The 17,367-nt window shown below is 33.5% G+C and overlaps 1 protein-coding gene across 1 annotated transcript in view; it reads right to left on the reverse strand.

Annotated features, from left to right (window-relative positions):
- The window catches only part of LOC143230561 (Na(+)/H(+) exchanger protein 7-like), a 94,774-nt gene that overhangs the window by 26,964 nt on the left and 50,443 nt on the right, over nucleotides 1-17,367 (reverse strand). The window contains exons 7-15 of the mRNA XM_076464329.1: nucleotides 14,347-14,428; nucleotides 12,930-12,957; nucleotides 9,915-10,024; nucleotides 8,478-8,553; nucleotides 7,007-7,077; nucleotides 4,980-5,091; nucleotides 3,436-3,517; nucleotides 3,093-3,188; nucleotides 1,081-1,202 (exon numbers count right to left, since the gene is read on the reverse strand). Coding sequence (XP_076320444.1) covers nucleotides 1,081-1,202; nucleotides 3,093-3,188; nucleotides 3,436-3,517; nucleotides 4,980-5,091; nucleotides 7,007-7,077; nucleotides 8,478-8,553; nucleotides 9,915-10,024; nucleotides 12,930-12,957; nucleotides 14,347-14,428 — 779 coding nt within the window. The remainder of the gene's footprint in view (nucleotides 1-1,080; nucleotides 1,203-3,092; nucleotides 3,189-3,435; nucleotides 3,518-4,979; nucleotides 5,092-7,006; nucleotides 7,078-8,477; nucleotides 8,554-9,914; nucleotides 10,025-12,929; nucleotides 12,958-14,346; nucleotides 14,429-17,367) is intronic.

The raw sequence follows: 17,367 nt of genomic DNA on the forward strand, positions 1-17,367 counted from the left end.
AGTTTCTGTATGTCATTACGTGTTAAATGAAGATTTCTACTAACTTCTCTAAGAACCTTCCTCTTGGTTCTCTCTGGAATTTTGGTGGGGCATTCGGAACGAGGGAGGTTAGCAGTTGATCCTGTAAGCTTAAATTTGGTAATTATGCTTCGAACAGTAGATTTCAGCACATTAAGTTGTATAGCAATACTGGAAAGAGACACACGAGACTAGTATTTTACAATAATTTGGTTTTTTTAAATCACTGGACAGTTGTTTCCTGTTCACCACGATGCCCAAGCAGATAATGAGGGAGACGGCGCTAAATTACCAGAAGTATATTTTTTGCTGGCTAAATTCCAATAATTATGAACTCAGTGTATAGTTGTGAAATGGTATAATGTAGTTTATTCACCAAACTAAACAAAATTTTTACGGGAATATCGGTTTTTTTCACATGTTCCGAACTGTATGAACACTTTCTGCTTCTCCTATTTTTGGTTATTTGTTTATAAACAGTTTATTTGTTGTTTAATTTACATACAAATTTATGTAGATGTGTGTTAGTATAATATTTATAATACATTATACTTCTATTAGCCTAATCATGAAACTTTTTAAGTTATGGGAAAAAAACCACTCAGGATACAGGGGTATGAACACTTTCTGTTGTAACTGTACTTACAGTATTGGTACCAAAGATAATTCGTGATGACAAGAAACCCATTTTAAGGAAGAATGTATCTCAGCATGGCTGGTATGGGTATTAACACTTTTATTGATAAGGAGCGAATGTTTTGACTTTCCTAAAGTGATTTTCAAGTGAACTATCCTGAGATACATTGGTACTAAAGGTATTTTTGATTAACAGTTTTAGTGTAACACAAAAAATAAAAAAATACATTCACAGACTCACAAATAATTTTAAAATATTGAAAGATATGATGAACTTACCATGTTAGTTTTATGGCTAACTTGTAATTTATTTAAGAAATGTGATGTGTTAAAATTAATTGATGAGATCTAACAACAATGTTTACTGCACAACTTTATATCTGTAACTAAACCATAGTACAAAACAGTAATTTGTGGAACACCTACTGAAAAATCTTGCAATCAAACACAGAGCGACAGTCCAAAGGACAAAGCCAGTGTGCCAGATATGATCATCATTCACCAAAACCATTCCCAGAAAAAGGAAGATTAAGGTATCGCAGATGGCACTAGAAGGAAGAAAGAAAAAGAGAATTTCGATATCACATGCTTATTTGAGAATAAGTTAAAAAAAGTAAGCAGAATAATTTACAAAAACACTGTGAATGTGATAAGAAAAACTGTATCAGTTTGTATAATTTGTAATTTCTTTTGTTAGTTGTATACTTTCTCACATCTTAAGAGAACAAATAAATATTATGATGTTTTTTATATCACATATTCCTCCTCATACCTTTGAGCCAATGACATATTTCTGACATTGTTAAAAAACTAAGAATGGTTTAAATTAATAAAAGAAATGTAGCAAACAAGTGAAAGTTGAGTGCTCGTCACTTGAATACCTATCAAAACTATCTTACAATGTTGAGATGTGGAGTTTATTGTATTTCCAGTGTCTGCAAAATTGTCCTTACTTCCCCCAAAAGGTATCCACTGTTTTAAATATTTTACATCAAAGTTATATATGGAATATTTACAGGAATAAAGTTTCCATACTGATGTCATAATTTATTTAAGATTCTTTAAGACAGTGGTGACTGATAACCAACTGATTTGATAAGAAAATGTGTGACATGGTAAGTGACAAGTTCAGAGGTATAGGAAGGAAAACAAAAGTGGGGTGGCAACAAAGAGAGAGAATATGCACAACAGGTGTGCCCATTTTAACCAGGATCCAAGACTTACCTTAGGACCCTGGGAACTCTTGGATTCTGAATTACATTTTTATGCCACCTTCTGTTGTTTTTTTACTAGTAAATCTCCTAATTTCGATGCATTTTTACTTGGAAAGTTTTAAAATTACAGGGGGGACAAGTCCCCCAATTCTTATACCACTGAATTTTATGATGCCTTAAGAAACATGGATTCCCAAACTTTCTTAGTGCAGAATATTCTGCATCCTCACTGAGGCACCCTCACCAAGGAATCTATAAATACCAAGATTTTAACAGTTTCCATATTTTCTACTGTCCTCATGATGCTTTGCAGGAGACTCCAGCTTGGAAAACCCCAACCTTAAAGGGAATCTTAACTAGCAAGAGCCTGGAAAGAAGTTTATTATCTAAGACACTGTTGTATGCTACATTTTCAACATTTTAATTTATTTGTTTGTTAAGAGAAGTTGCTAACATGTTTCTAGATTTAAAAGCTTATCCAAGTAACTCTAGAATAATATATAGAATATTCATGAATATTAATGATCAACAGACTTTGTTGACATATCTAGAAACTATAAGTGCAAGGATCAGTGAAACATTGAGTTAGTTTTCAAATCATTCACTTACTTAGAGGTTAGTTCAGTATTTATTTAAGTGTTAATTATTGCACATATTTAGTTACTCAATCAGTTAGCTATAAATTTTACAATTAACTTTAGTTGTAGTATCATTGGTGAATATATATCTGCTAAAAGTAAACATATGTTATTTCTAAACTGAGGCCTACAACAGTATATATGTGATAGTAGCCTGTAGAAAAAATTGAAAAATCAAAAAATTAATTTATTATTACATGGCTTACAACTGGAGTTATTTTCGTCTGCCAAAATATAGAACTCACTATAATAATCTTATGATGAATTTGAGATGACTCCTTGCAGTAAGCTCCACCAGGTGCTGTAGAAATGAAAGTGTTAAGATTTCTAAAAATCTGTTCAGTCACTTTAGCAGCTCTAAGTGAACAACCTAACATGCAAACATTTATGATGCACCCCAGTTCTTTTTATTTGCAATCACTAGGTGAAGCAGAGTTAACTTCATGAATTAGTGTACTTTAATATCCATTTTCTTTTCCAATGTATATTTAAGCACTTTTATGAAATAATTTTTCAAGACATAGTAATTAACCATTATAAATAAACAAATTTAAAGCTGGACATTTATCTTCTTAATTAAACTTACCTCAACATCTTAATAAAGTATTTAACGGTGATGTATGACTTCTGAGAAATGTTAAAACGAGCATACTGGGCTTGAACAAGACCACAGGCTATAATACTGAAATAAATATAAAACTACAAAGTATTTCATGTTTATGCATTTATCTTAACTTTATAATAAAGAAGTCTGATCCTATAAAACAATGATTTTTGTAGGTTTTCCATAACTACAAGTAATTCTCATGTAATTGTATTTATTATATGTAATCATGCAAAATTATTATTAATTTAAATGGTCCTCCAAAAACCATAATTAATTAGCTGATACCTTGTCTAATATACCTAGCTTCATTTTGTAGACCTACCTAATTATTCCAGAGAAGTGAACCATTTCAGCCAGTAAGTAGGATAAATATGCTATTCCCAATAGTGCCAAAGGCTCAACCACTAGAAAAATATATTGATGCAGGTGTTTTAAAGTTTGTAAAAAAATCTACTTTGATATTCTACGTACACATTTTGAAAAAATAATTTTTTGTACAACCTCCACTGTACAGTTTACGTTAATACGAAGTCAGAAATTTTCTTTAATTTAAACCAATATTAATAACAACTGTTTCAAAATTTTATGACCATTAACTACCTAAAATGTTTTTCTCATTGAAAACAAGTTCATATTACAATGAATCTACAAACATACAATAATTCAAAATGAGTAATGAGAGTTTTCTTTCACTTGTGCTTTAAAATAAAAAATTTAATATATATCGAAAAAATTTCAAAACAAATCATGATGCTCAAACTACAAGCTGTAAAATGATGTTTTAAGAAGTTAAATAAACAGTTTTTAACAAATAAAGAAAAATACAAGCTTACTTTGATTTAAAAACAGTAGCAAAACATGGCTTAAATGTTTTGATATAATTACTTTAATTTGATGCGAGCTAGGAAGTTAATAATAATTTCAGGTTAAACCACACTATATCTGTTACATCTTAACAGAGGGTGAAAAGCAGTTTTTTAAAAACATTTATTAAGATTGAGAAATATTTTTGAAGCTATCACAAAACAGAGACTGATAAGACCCAAAATACATAATAGCATCTCAACATACAATTTCTTGCAATTGACCAAAGTCTTCTTATTATAGACACCGTTTAATGTAATGTTGTAAACAATATTTGTAATATTTTAATTTTGTTGTTTAGTTACTAAAGGTTATATGATGTAATATCTAGAAAGTTCATGAAACTTAAGACAGAATCAAGGAATTTTTATAAAATATGTAGAAATAAGGGTATGATAAATACAAGAATCAGTGAGTCAACAAGTGATTCAGTTCAGTGATAGTAATGACAATCAATATCTATTCAGTTACTAAGTGTTATGTGTTTGCTATTCATTGATTAGAGAGGAATTTCTATTGAAAAGTAAACAAGTAAATTAGATATACATTACTATTGTAGTTCCTATCAAAAACGTTATGTGTGAACTCAGGTCTACTATTATATGAGTACATGAAGCCTGTAGGAAATGTTATTGAAAAACTAAATTAATTTTTTATCATCAATGGCTTGGAATTTCCATTATTTTTCACCAGTTATTCCAAAAGAATTGTCAAAAGATAAACAACAGAAATAAATTATATTTTTTTCTTGTAAATTTGAGGGTTAGTAATTTACCATTATTCAAATTAAGAAACAAGTTACATTATACTTAATTTATTTTAAAATTATGGTTTGTCTATTTACTGAATACTTGCTAAAATAATACCACAATCTATTTAAACCAACTTGTTCCAGTTTAATCCAAAACTAGTTTGATTCCATCATTCTGTCACGTGGATCTCATTAAAAACGTACGTTTAATATTTAAGTATTAGATTCAGTAAACAGAACTAACAGCCTACCTCGAACCTTCTGAGTAAGTTTGGTAACCAGGGCTGTGATAATACCCATCAATATTCCAATCAACAGGCCACCTAGACTAACACAAAAGAAAGCAGCAACACCAGTGGCTATCTGAAATATAAAACCAACCAAACCAAAACTAAATTTTACCATCAGTAAAGTCACTTCTGCAATATCAAATTATAATGATATTCAATCATATTATTTCATAATATAACAAACAGAGACACATATTTTCCTTTGTTATTCATTCTAACCTTTTTGATTAATGTGCAGTATAGACAACCAGTACTTGCTTTTCAACAGATAACTATAACAGTTAAAATCATATGTTTGAAACTATAAACAATGTTGTTACCACCTGAAGTTAGCTTTCTTACAAAAATATTTTCATTTAAAAACATTAAGTACAGGGTGAAACAGAAAATACCAACTAACCTGGTTAGCTCAGTGAGAAAGGACACCTATTATCTCAACCCTTCTGTGAGCCACGAGTAATCAGTTTAAGCTCCAAACTGTGTTTCATTTTTTATTTGAATATTACAGCATGGATAGAACATGGTTGTACACTGTAGCAGCAGAAGAATGTTATAAAATTAAGAGGATTAAGACAAACTTTTTTATGGTAGCTGTAATAGTGTTGTTGTGAGTGTATAGAAACAAGGAATAAATGTCATTACAATTATTGATTAAACATTGTTATTTGTCTAATATGTAATGTATAAAGTTAAACTGGGAACACTGCCATGATTATGTGTTGAAAGGCATGACAGAACACTAATGAGGTCACTAAAATATAATGCTGGTTAGAACACACAGGCCCATGGAACACTGCCATGATTATGTGTTGAAAGGCATGACAGAACACTAATGAGGTCACTAAAATATAATGCCGGTTAGAACACGCAGGCCCATGGAACACTGCCATGATTATGTGTTGAAAGGCATGACAGAACACTAATGAGGTCACTAAAATATAATGCTGGTTAGAACACACAGGCCCATGGAACACTGCCATGATTATGTGTTGAAAGGCATGACAGAACACTAATGATGTCACTAAAATATAATGCTGGTTAGAACACGCAGGCCCATGGAACACTGCCATGATTATGTGTTGAAAGGCATGACAGAACACTAATGAGGTCACTAAAATATAATGCTGGTTAGAACATGCAGGCCCATGCCAAACACAATTTTGTGGATATATTAATGCTGTAGATCCAATTAAGACTGACAACAATAATGTACATTTGAGACATAATATTAGTCATATCTTTTGTCATGCTTCTCTGCTATGCTATGTGTTCATCTGGTTCAGTGGAGATGGAAGGAATACTGATATAGTTTTAAAGTTGTCTAATCACTGTTAGGCATAGGCACATACTTGTAAAGCAGTTAAAATTATAACTCTATTAAAACAAAAACAAAATGATGCATGTAACAGACAACTGAAAATTAAGGGAAGTTGATCTCCTAATCTATTTCTTCACAAAATAACTGTCTTTCCTTAAATTTTACCTTTGACTGTTATTTAACAAAGACCACTTTCACTAGTCTAACAACTTTACATCCCCATACCTCAATAAAAGTCTTGTATCTTCAGATTTAAGTTACAAAAAATGAATTTCAAAAATTTGGCATGCTTTATTCAAAACAATAAAACTTAACTCACCATTTATTTATTTATACATGTGTAAGTAAAGACATGATTTACTTTGTAACTGATTCCAATAATTTTATCACTTAATTCTAGTTATGATCAAAATATCAGTTCCATTCATTCTTCCATGGTGAAAATATCTGACTAAATATGTTTACTTTGTATAAATATGGTATGGTGTTACAATTAATACATATCAAATGTTTTCAGCTGATATGTAAAAGTCAAAATATACTTCTGAAACTACAGATTTTCTCATTACTTTTAAATCTACTACAACAATAGTTTATTTTATGAGATGTTGCTCTGTTCTATTTCATTTATGGACTTTTCATTTTTAAAATGATTGAGAAGACCACAAACCTGTCCTGGTGTTATGTGTGACATAGAAGACAAGCCAACCATCATTGTGTAAAGGACAATTGTGACAGCATCTGTAATAGTTACAACAATGTTTTTCTAATAAGTAAACAAAATTAGCTATTTTCTCCCACATGAGAAAAAAAACAAAAATCTAACTATGATAAAAAGAATGGTTGTGCAGATCACAAACAAACACTTTATAAATAGTAACAAAAGATTATTATGCTCAAAAATGTCTTCAAGTAATGAAACATTAACCATACCATCAAGTTGTGGTTTACATTAGGACTCTAAGCCATTGTGGGTGGTGTGGGTTACAGCCACCTATATTTTGGACTATGTTATTAGATTAGCAAAAGATTATAAGACATAACATATAAAATTTCACATTGTGTTTTAACAGTAAGTAAAACAGACAAACAACTAGTCTTCTTAATACACCTCACAATTTCTTCTTAGTACATCCTAATCATGTCACTTCCCAATAAATTAACTCCCCAAACTTCCAAACAATCCACACTAACTTCCCCACTTCCCAAGAATCTATTGTTACTTGCCACTTTCAAGCCACACATAGTAGTTTCCAATTTTCACTCACTTCACATTAGCACACAAATGTTTAAATATTTCACACTGTTTCCACTATCTAACAGTCAACACTTGCTCACAAACAGTAAAATATATGTAGTCCACACTAGTTCTAGAGCATGCATATATTTCACACTGTTTCCACTATCTAACAGTCAACACTTACTCCCAAACAGTAGTCCACACTAGTTCTAGAGCATGCATATATTTCATACGTTTCCAAACATTAAAATACACAAGTTCTGAATTTCAATATTATTTGATACTTGCTTCCTGCTGTTATAATGTTCTTTCTAGTTTTCTCATTTTCATCAAGCAGTCAAAATTAGAATCAAAATATTCATAAATCATTCATATTAGATCCTCAACTTACAGACAGTTCACACTAGTTTCTTGTAAACATCAAACACTTGCTTACAAACATAAAGTGTAAATCACAGTTATCAACCCATATCAATGTGTTATGAGTGGAAAACTTGTCAATTAGAAAACATATCATATGATACAGCACATTTTTTTGCACTTATCACATACTCAAGAAATGCTGTTAAAATATACATATACCACTGAGTCTGTAATCACCCCTTCCCACTCCTGTGGATTTGGAGTGCTTTCATATAAGTGGCATTTTACTCAAAATTCAGAATCTAAAATTGGTACAACTGCTAAAGATTTTAACCCCCTCTACATTAACTTACATGACAGCCTAAAGCTCTTTCGCTGTATAACATGCTGTGAGGCTCCTTATTTTGAAAGTATGACTACTGAATAAAATGCTTACACAACACAAACTTGGCTCTTCACACAGCTACATCTATACATTTAAGGTGATATTTTTACATACTAAATGCAGTTCACAACTATGAATGACCACAATATTTACCATTCAAAAGAGATTCTCCAAAAACGAGGAAGTAGAGCACTTTATTTACGCCTATTTCTTGAAATATTGCAAGCACCTAAATTAAAAAAAAAAGCAGTATTTATGATGATACAGCCAAAAATGGTGTTTATTTAGTATTAGTAATCAGTTAGTAAACACAATAAATCTTTCATGTTCCTTCAAAACATATTTTTTACATACATAACTTTGAATACAAACATTAAATGCTGTTTGTTACCTCAGACATCTTATACGTATGCACTTGTTTTACTAACAAGGACTTCAAATTTATTTTATCCTAGGGCAATGCAATGTGAAATATTAGGGTTACATGTGTTACCCATTCTCCTCCATAATTCTGCAATGATATATGCAGGGTTAAGTTTCAAAATTATAATAAGGTCATTTTGGAACAATTCAAACATCTAATTTTATTTTACACTAGCTGGTGTACCCATCCCTTGAATGGAAGAAATGTAAATTCATGATTAATATATGGTTATCTTAGGACATGAAAAGTTGTTTCTCTTATATGTTATTGCAAAAAAATGTCCATAACAACCACAAAATGCAAAACTGACAACTTGTATGTACCCCTGCATGGACCTAATGAACCACCATACCAGTTTTGGACAAGATCCATCCACACTCTGCAAAGCAGTTACATGGACGTACAAGAGACAGTATTAGATTTATATAGATTACATATTTGTTCTTGTAATAGAAGTACATGCTAGGTTCCACACATATAATTTTATTTAATGTCATTTTTAAGCCTTTCTTTAATTTGATGTACATTTATGACTGTATACAATAGTACACACAATTTCCAAATAAACTTATGTTAAACAAATAATTAACAAATTAAACCATTAATTTTATAATAGAGATCACACCAAGGTATTTGCACAAAGCTATATGAGGGCTATCTGCATCAACTGTCCCTAATTTATCAGTGTAAGACTAAAGGGAAAGTAGCTAGTTATCAACAATGTTGGCCAACTCTTGAGCCACTCCTACCAACAAATAGTGGGATTGATCATGATGTTATAATGCCACCATGGCTAAAAGAGCGGGTATGTTTGGTGTGATGGACATTCTATCCTGCAACCCTCAAATTATGAGTCGAGCCACCTAGCCATGCTGGGGAAAGATATATCCAAGTTTAATAGTAACATATACTTAAATAAAAAACATGCAAAGTAATAAAATAAAAGATGCAAAAACTTCAAGTCAAGTACGTTCCAAACTTAAATTATTTGTATATAACACTCGAAATATATTCTTATATTAATTTCACAATATTGGCAGTAACTAATCTCAAATATAACTGTTTCTTTGCATGGTTTTCTTGTTGAGTGAACAATAATAAAATACAGAGGTAAATGGCTTCTTTATTCACACACACACGCATGCAAAAAAAAAAAAAAGACTTACAGCTACAGGGTCCACTGCCGAGATCAATGAACTAAATACAAGGCACTCTGTAATCCCCACACTGATTGATCCTAGGGCTCCAATTATGGCAAGGCCATAGAGAATTGGTCCTACATTCATGTCAAAAAATAAAAATACAATAAAGTAAATTAAACTAGTTAATAAGAATAAAAAACAAAGCCATTATGGCCAAAAATATTACCAACAATGAGGGTACCCAACTGATAAAAGAATGCATAATAATCAGGCCCTCGGGGCAACAAACATTAACCCTCCCCACACACACACCAAGTGGCAAGGCTTATATATATATATATATATATATATATATACTCTCCTCCTGGGCCCCAAGGCACTGTCTCCTTGATCTCCCTTCTAGTTGGGCCTGATTATAAGTTATATGTATTTGTTTTTGAAATTCGCACAAAGCTACTCGAGGGCTATCTGTGCTAGCCGTCCCTAATTTAGCAGTGTAAGACTAGAGGGAAGGCAGCTAGTCATCACTACCCACCGCCAACTCTTGGGCTACTCTTTTACCAACGAATAGTGGGATTGAGCGTCACATTATACGCCCCCACGGCTGGGAGAGCGAGCATGTTTAGCGCGACGCGGGCGCGAACCCGCGACCCTCAGATTACGAGTCGAACGCCTTAACACGCTTGGCCATGCCGGGCCAGTTACATGTAAAAACATAATGATAAATCCTTTTTAATTTTACTCTAATTACACATCTTAGTCTAATCAGAAGTTATTATATATAGAATTAATTTTAGAACAATAAGAATACATACAAATCAGTCACGATAGGGTCCCAGTTTTATATCGGTATTTCACAAGTACAGTAGAAGTTCAATATAGCATGTGCTGATGTAGAACTAGTCACTACATTCAAAATGATGTTGAAAAGACAAATCAAACATTCAGAAGAAGTAGTAACAATCATATCACAGTTTTAAAGAGTTGGACCTAACATGGAATAAAATCTTAAATTGCATAATAAATAAAGTTGGCGGTGGGTGGTGATGACTAGCTGCCTTCCCTCTAGTCTTAGACTGCAAAATTATGGACAGCTAGCGCAGATAGCCCTCGTGTAGCTTTGTGCGAAATTCAAAATAAACCAAAACCCTTTAGTCTTACACTGCTAAATTAAAGACGGCTAGCGCAGATAGCCCTCGTGTACCTTTGCACGAAATTAAAAACAAACAATCTTTTGTTTCTTTGGGAATTTCATAAAAGCTACTCGAGGGCTATCTGTGCTATCCCTAATTTAGCAGTGTAAGACTAGAAGGCAGCTAGTCATCACCACCCACCGCCAACTCTTGAGCTACTCTTTACCAACGAAAGTGGGATTGACCGTCACATTATACACCCCCACGGCTGGGAGGGCGAGCATGTTTAGCGCGACGCGGGCGCGAACCCGCGACCCTCGGATTACGAGTCGCACGCCTTACGCGCTAGGCCATGCCGGGCCTAACAAACAATCAATATAGGTTTATACTCAGTTTTAGTTAAAACTATGTTGTTGTCTTTTTTTGTTTTTCAAAATTTACATAAGAAAGGAATTTACCGGTAGATATTACATATGGTAATATTTATGGTTTGAGCAGGGCCCGGCATGGCCAAACGTGTTAAGGCGTGCGACTCGTAATCTGAGGGTCGCGGGCTCGCATCCCCGTCGCGTCAAACATACTCGCCCTTTCAGCTATGGGGGCGTTATAATGTGACGATCAATCTCACTATTCGTTTGTAAAAAAGTAGCCCAAGAATTGGCGGTGGGTGGTGATGACTAGCTGCCTTCCCTCTAGTCTTACACTGCTGAATTAGGGACGGCTAGTGCAGATAGCCCTCGTGTAGCTTTGCGCGAAATTAAAAAAACAAACAAACAAAACATGGTTTGAGCAGTACTAATTTGGACATATTCGTCATTGATTTACTAGCTGGAGTAACCGTTCTCTAGACGAAAGTTATGTAAATTCACAATTAATGAAAGGTTATCTTAGAGCAGTGGTTCTTAACCTTTTTCAGTGTTTGCACCCCTTTCAAATCAGTAATCATTTCTCGCACCCCCTGGAAACTTAAATATAAAAAAAGCTAAAAATATAAAGCATACTTATAAAATATAGATTTGCTTTAATTATTCATGGGCATCCTCGCACCCCTTGGAAATCATCTTCGCACCCCTGGTTAAGAACCCCTGTCTTAGAGCATGAAAAATTGCTTCCCTTATACATAATTGTAAAAAAATAGCCAGAAAGACATCAAAGCATAAAATGGAAAACTGCAAATAGACACGTATTTTCACACTGACCCAATAAATCTTCATGTCAAATTTGATGAAGATCCATTACAGGGGGCAAAATAGTGGTGGAAAACGACCATCAGAACTGCAAAACTGAAAATATGTATGTACCCTCACATCATACTATAATAGAACTATTGCTTACATGATAGTGGAAAACGCATTTTTATTACGCGATCTACAACCCCCAACTTCTCAAAATTTATATTCTGTGTGCATATAGATTTGCAATAGGGGCATGATTTTTCCATTTCGCCTCCGTTTCCCATCACGGAGAACTTTATATTTCTTCATTCTCAGGGTGCAGATATGACGTCATGAATACGTCAAATGGGGATCTAATACACTGGCACCACGAATAAATAGTTAGTGGATCTAATGAATCTCCTAACAATTTTGGTTAAGATTCATCCACACATTGCGAAGTAGTTACATGGATATACAACAGACAATACTATTATATCTATACATAATTAGTTAACTTTCCACAAAAAAATTAATAAATAACAGAATACGATTTACTAAAATTCGTTCATAAGAACATTTTAAGTACTTAAGCCTAGAATACTGCAACTTGAACATCAAAGTAACCATAAATAACCTTTGTCTGTATATGATGCTGCTGTTTCAAAGTAATTTAAAACTACCCAAAAACAAAGTTTTACTTCAATTCTATGGAAACTTGCTATTACTACAACAGTACTAATACAGCTCACCTATGGTAAAACAGTTGATTAAAGTGCCCTATAAAGAAAAATTGAATAAATATTTAAGTACACTGAAATGGACATCCATTATACAGAGAAAATTTCCTTTCTACTCGAAAATGTTTACTATTTCAACTACATAAATAAATAAATAAAACTTATTCTCTTTTCTTATGCAGAGAATTAAGTCACGTATACCAAAGAACATCAAATAAAAATCCACAATTATGTTTTCACATTTCACATACTTAGATAGAAATCTCGTTTTTAGAAATAAACATGTCTTCTCTTTTAAGCATAAACATCGAAAATTGGTTTTAACGAATATGCACTAGCTCGAAAGAAAGGCTAAAATAAAAGTTATTTAAATATTCATCTCTTTTTAAGCTACGACAGATAAGTTTACTTGTTGCGCATAAAACGACGCAAATGCGTTATTGTGACATGTGACAGTAGGTATCTAATCCCGGATTTTAGCGTCGCCCATTCTCAAGCTGTTTTCTAGGTCACTGGGGCATGTTGCCCGATCAGACCTAAGCCGGTACCCCACCCCCGTACTCTTAATGTAAAGCCCCCCAGTAGGCAGCGGTAAGTCTTCGGATTTACAATGATATAATTAGGGGTTCGATTCCCATTGGTGGACACAGCAGATACCCCAATGTGCTTTTGTTATAAGAAAACACACTTAACGTAAATGGATAACTTTGATGAGGGTGAAAAAAATGAAAAGAAAACGTTAAAGTCCTGTTTTTTCTTGTTTTGATTCACCGTGGGACTTGAACCTCGGACTTTAGTGACGAAAGTCCGTAAATTTAAAGCTGACCCACCTGGGGGGGCATTTTTTAATGTTATAAGTATTATAAGAATGACTAATACGAATTAAACTCACAATTTAGTCCAAGTAATTCCATGAAAAGAACTTAACAGCTAAAGGCAGAGGTCGGGTCAAATTTGTTTCTTTGTATTACACCAAAGCTATATCGGGCTACCTCCTATTTTTACCACGGACCAAGCAATTAACGTTCTTGTTTTATCACCAAACACTTATAAAGCAAACCGTCAGCAGACTTCTCCTGCCCTCTTAAGCCTCTCCATTATAGAAGAAACACCAACGACAGGCAGAATATGTAATACGAAGTATATTCCAGTTCTCAATTTATTAAAACATTATAAAAGCGATGTTGAAAAAAATCCACAACTGTTGTTGTTAAAGAAAACATTTATTTTTATATAGATGTAGTTTGTTTTTGTTCCGACAAAACACAAATGAAAATTATGAAACTTTGCACTAGCCACTGATAATCATTACACTTCTGTATCTGAGATAAACGTGGTGACTGATTTGTATATTATTAATAAGTGTAATAATATTAACAAAAACAATTACGTTATATAAACAGGACCCGTTAACTTGTTTAAGGCTTACCATCAAGGCATACAGTAAGATCGTGCCCAGGTTACTGAAGAAGGCTCTATCGTGGAGCGAGTAAGCTGATTCCAGAATAATCCTCGAAGATAAAACGAAAAACACAACACAGAAACATATATATATTTAACGAACCTTAAATGTGAAAATATAAAATTAAATACAATAGTTTAAACGTGGTTTATTTTATAGCTGAAGATTGAGAATACAATCTTCAGAAACGAATAACCGCTTTTAGTCATTTGTCCTATATAAAGATATACAGTTTTATAAACTTTAACATCGACATGTCGCAAACGGTCACATGGTTTTCTTAGTATAGTAGCTTTGACTGAAAGAGGATTTTTTTTCGTAAGATGAGGAGGGAAAAGAGACAAATTCTTATGAAGGTTAAGCACACATAATTAAAGCGTATAATAATAATTTATGAGGCGAGCTACTGCCCCTCCTGACCCCCTACTTTACTGGAAAAAGTTAAATTACGTTACGCTCATTACCTCCGTTACTAAAGATGGAAAGAGGTTATTTTCTTACCTCTGTGCGTGTGTTTGTTCAGCAAGATTTCTCCAAAATGAATGAATTTGGAAGAAAGTCGCTATACATTTGGACTATGACTCAATTTAGAAGTGATTAGTTTTTAGAAGGTCAAAATCACAGCAAAGTCACAAAAAAATCTCTACCAGTTAACATATGGAGCAATTCTTGCACACTATTTTTGCTCTGTAATTCAATCAGAAGTGTTTGGATTTTGATAAAACTTGGTGAATGTATGTAGAATACTGTTCCTGATTGTTCTGACAAAAATGGTCTGGCCAGATGGTTAAGGCGCTTGACTCATAATCCAAGGGTCGCGGGTTCGAATCCCATTCACACCAAACATACTCGCCCTTTCAGCCGTAGGGGAAATATAACGTGTCGGTCAATCCCACCATTCGTTGGTAAATGAGTAGTCTAAGAGGTGGCGGTGGGTAGTGATGACTAGTTGCTTTTTTCCTAGTTTTACACTGCAGAAGTAGGGATTGCTAGCGCAGGTAGCCCTCATGTAATTTTGCGCGAAATTCAAAACAAACCAAACCAATGATAACGACGGACATACAAACACGTTTTCGTAGTTTTTGAGAGCCGAATGTGATCAACGCGGAGAATGTCCTCCATTGAGTGCTTCTCTAGTTATTACTGCTAAATTTAATGTCTCGTACATTTTTAACCCTATCGCGTACCTTCAGGTATGTATAAAACAAACGAAAAATTTTAAACCAATAATACATTGTGCAGAATCCCCGTGGAGAATCGAACCCTGGATTTTATCGTTGTAAGTTCGCAACTTACCACCACTGTCCCATTGGAGAACAGGCAAAGAGACACCCGTGATGTAGCAGTTCAGGAAAATGCAAGAGAAATTATCAGTTGATTCACGAGGAAGACACGAATAGTTATGGCATTTGGACAAGTATAACGTTTAGTGAGTTTGTGAATAGTTAATTTTTTGATTCACCTAATACTAGAATGGTAGTTTTGAGCTTATGACTAACTATACATACAGTGACTGAGTAGCGTGCAGATTAGCGGAAAGTTTGTTTGTTTTTTTTAAATTTCGCACAAAGCTACTTGAGGGCTATCTGCGCTAGCCCTCTCTAATTTAGCAGTGTAAGACTAGAGGGAAGGCAGATAGTCATCACCACCCACTGCCAACTCTTGGGTTACTCTTTTATCAACGAATAGTGTGATTGACCGTCACACTATCACGTCCCCACGGCTTAAAGAGGGACATGTATGGTGTGACTGTGATTCGGAATAGGTATCAGCACTTTATTTTAATTAAAGTGCTAATACCCATACCAGCTGTCATGACAATACATTTTTACTTCATGTAGGTTTCTCGTCATCACGAAAGGCACATTAATTTTACACATCCCCACTTCCGCCTGTACCTACGGACCCAGGCATGGACGGGTGGTTACTGTGTTGGATTGTTCATGGTTCACGTTCTATTTTCTCAAGCTCTTTCTCCACGTTGTGGGCCGTGCATGGCTGTTGCTGGCTATTTAGTTCCTCTCTAATGTATCAGTTCAAAATTAAGAACAGCTAGCCTTTTGTGAATATTTGAAGCAGAGATATAACAGTTCCTGATCTAAGTTTATTAGCCGCGGCATGCTGGCTCATACAATGGCTCTGATTTTTATTTTTCTAAGTTCAAAAGTTTTGCTTATGACGCCATCTCTTGGCCTACGTAAAATATAACTGAGCAAAATAAGTACAAAAATTATCATAAATATGAGTTTTCTTGGCAATATAACTACTTGACTCTTTGATCTTAAAAACGGGATTAAATATGACGTTTAAAACGGTCCACACTTAATAGTGGAGAACATATTCAGCAATATTCACTTGCGAACCTTATACTTTATAAGCATGTCTTGAAACGCTAACCCCTAGACAACGTAAAGCATAACTATGGGATATTGGGCATGTTAATAGAACATTCTAGAATTACTGGTCGCGTGTTATTTACTTTCATAAAGTGTTTTACGCTGCAGTCAATTTGACATTAAAATATAAACTTACATTTCATTGTGACTTGATTAATAGATGATTCTGCAGCTACAATAAGAAACTATTAATTTTCAAAACTAATCGAAAATCATAAAGCAAATGATTGGTACGATGGAACATTATATCCTCTCAGGTGATGAAGGAAAGAACAGTTTGTTAATTTTTTAGTTTAATTTATTAAGTTATTTTATTCTAATAACTCGACTTCTTTATGTCCCTTGAAGCGTTTGACGGTTCTCTAAGGACTTTAAGCCTGTTTTAATAATCAAATAGTCACGCAAAGATTATTGGAATATGTTAAGACTATAATTCTTCATACGTCCCACGTATGCATTATACAAAATGGACATCTTATTCAATTACGAAAAAATGCCCAGGTATTTTCTGTTTACTTTATGTGATAAAACACACAGCAAAAACTATAAAATATATGTAAATATAAAAGTAAAGTTTTTTTTTTTCAATAAC

The sequence above is a fragment of the Tachypleus tridentatus genome, chromosome 10, assembly GCF_004210375.1.
Source record: "Tachypleus tridentatus isolate NWPU-2018 chromosome 10, ASM421037v1, whole genome shotgun sequence".
In the NCBI taxonomy this organism is placed as follows: Eukaryota; Metazoa; Arthropoda; class Merostomata; order Xiphosura; family Limulidae; genus Tachypleus; species Tachypleus tridentatus.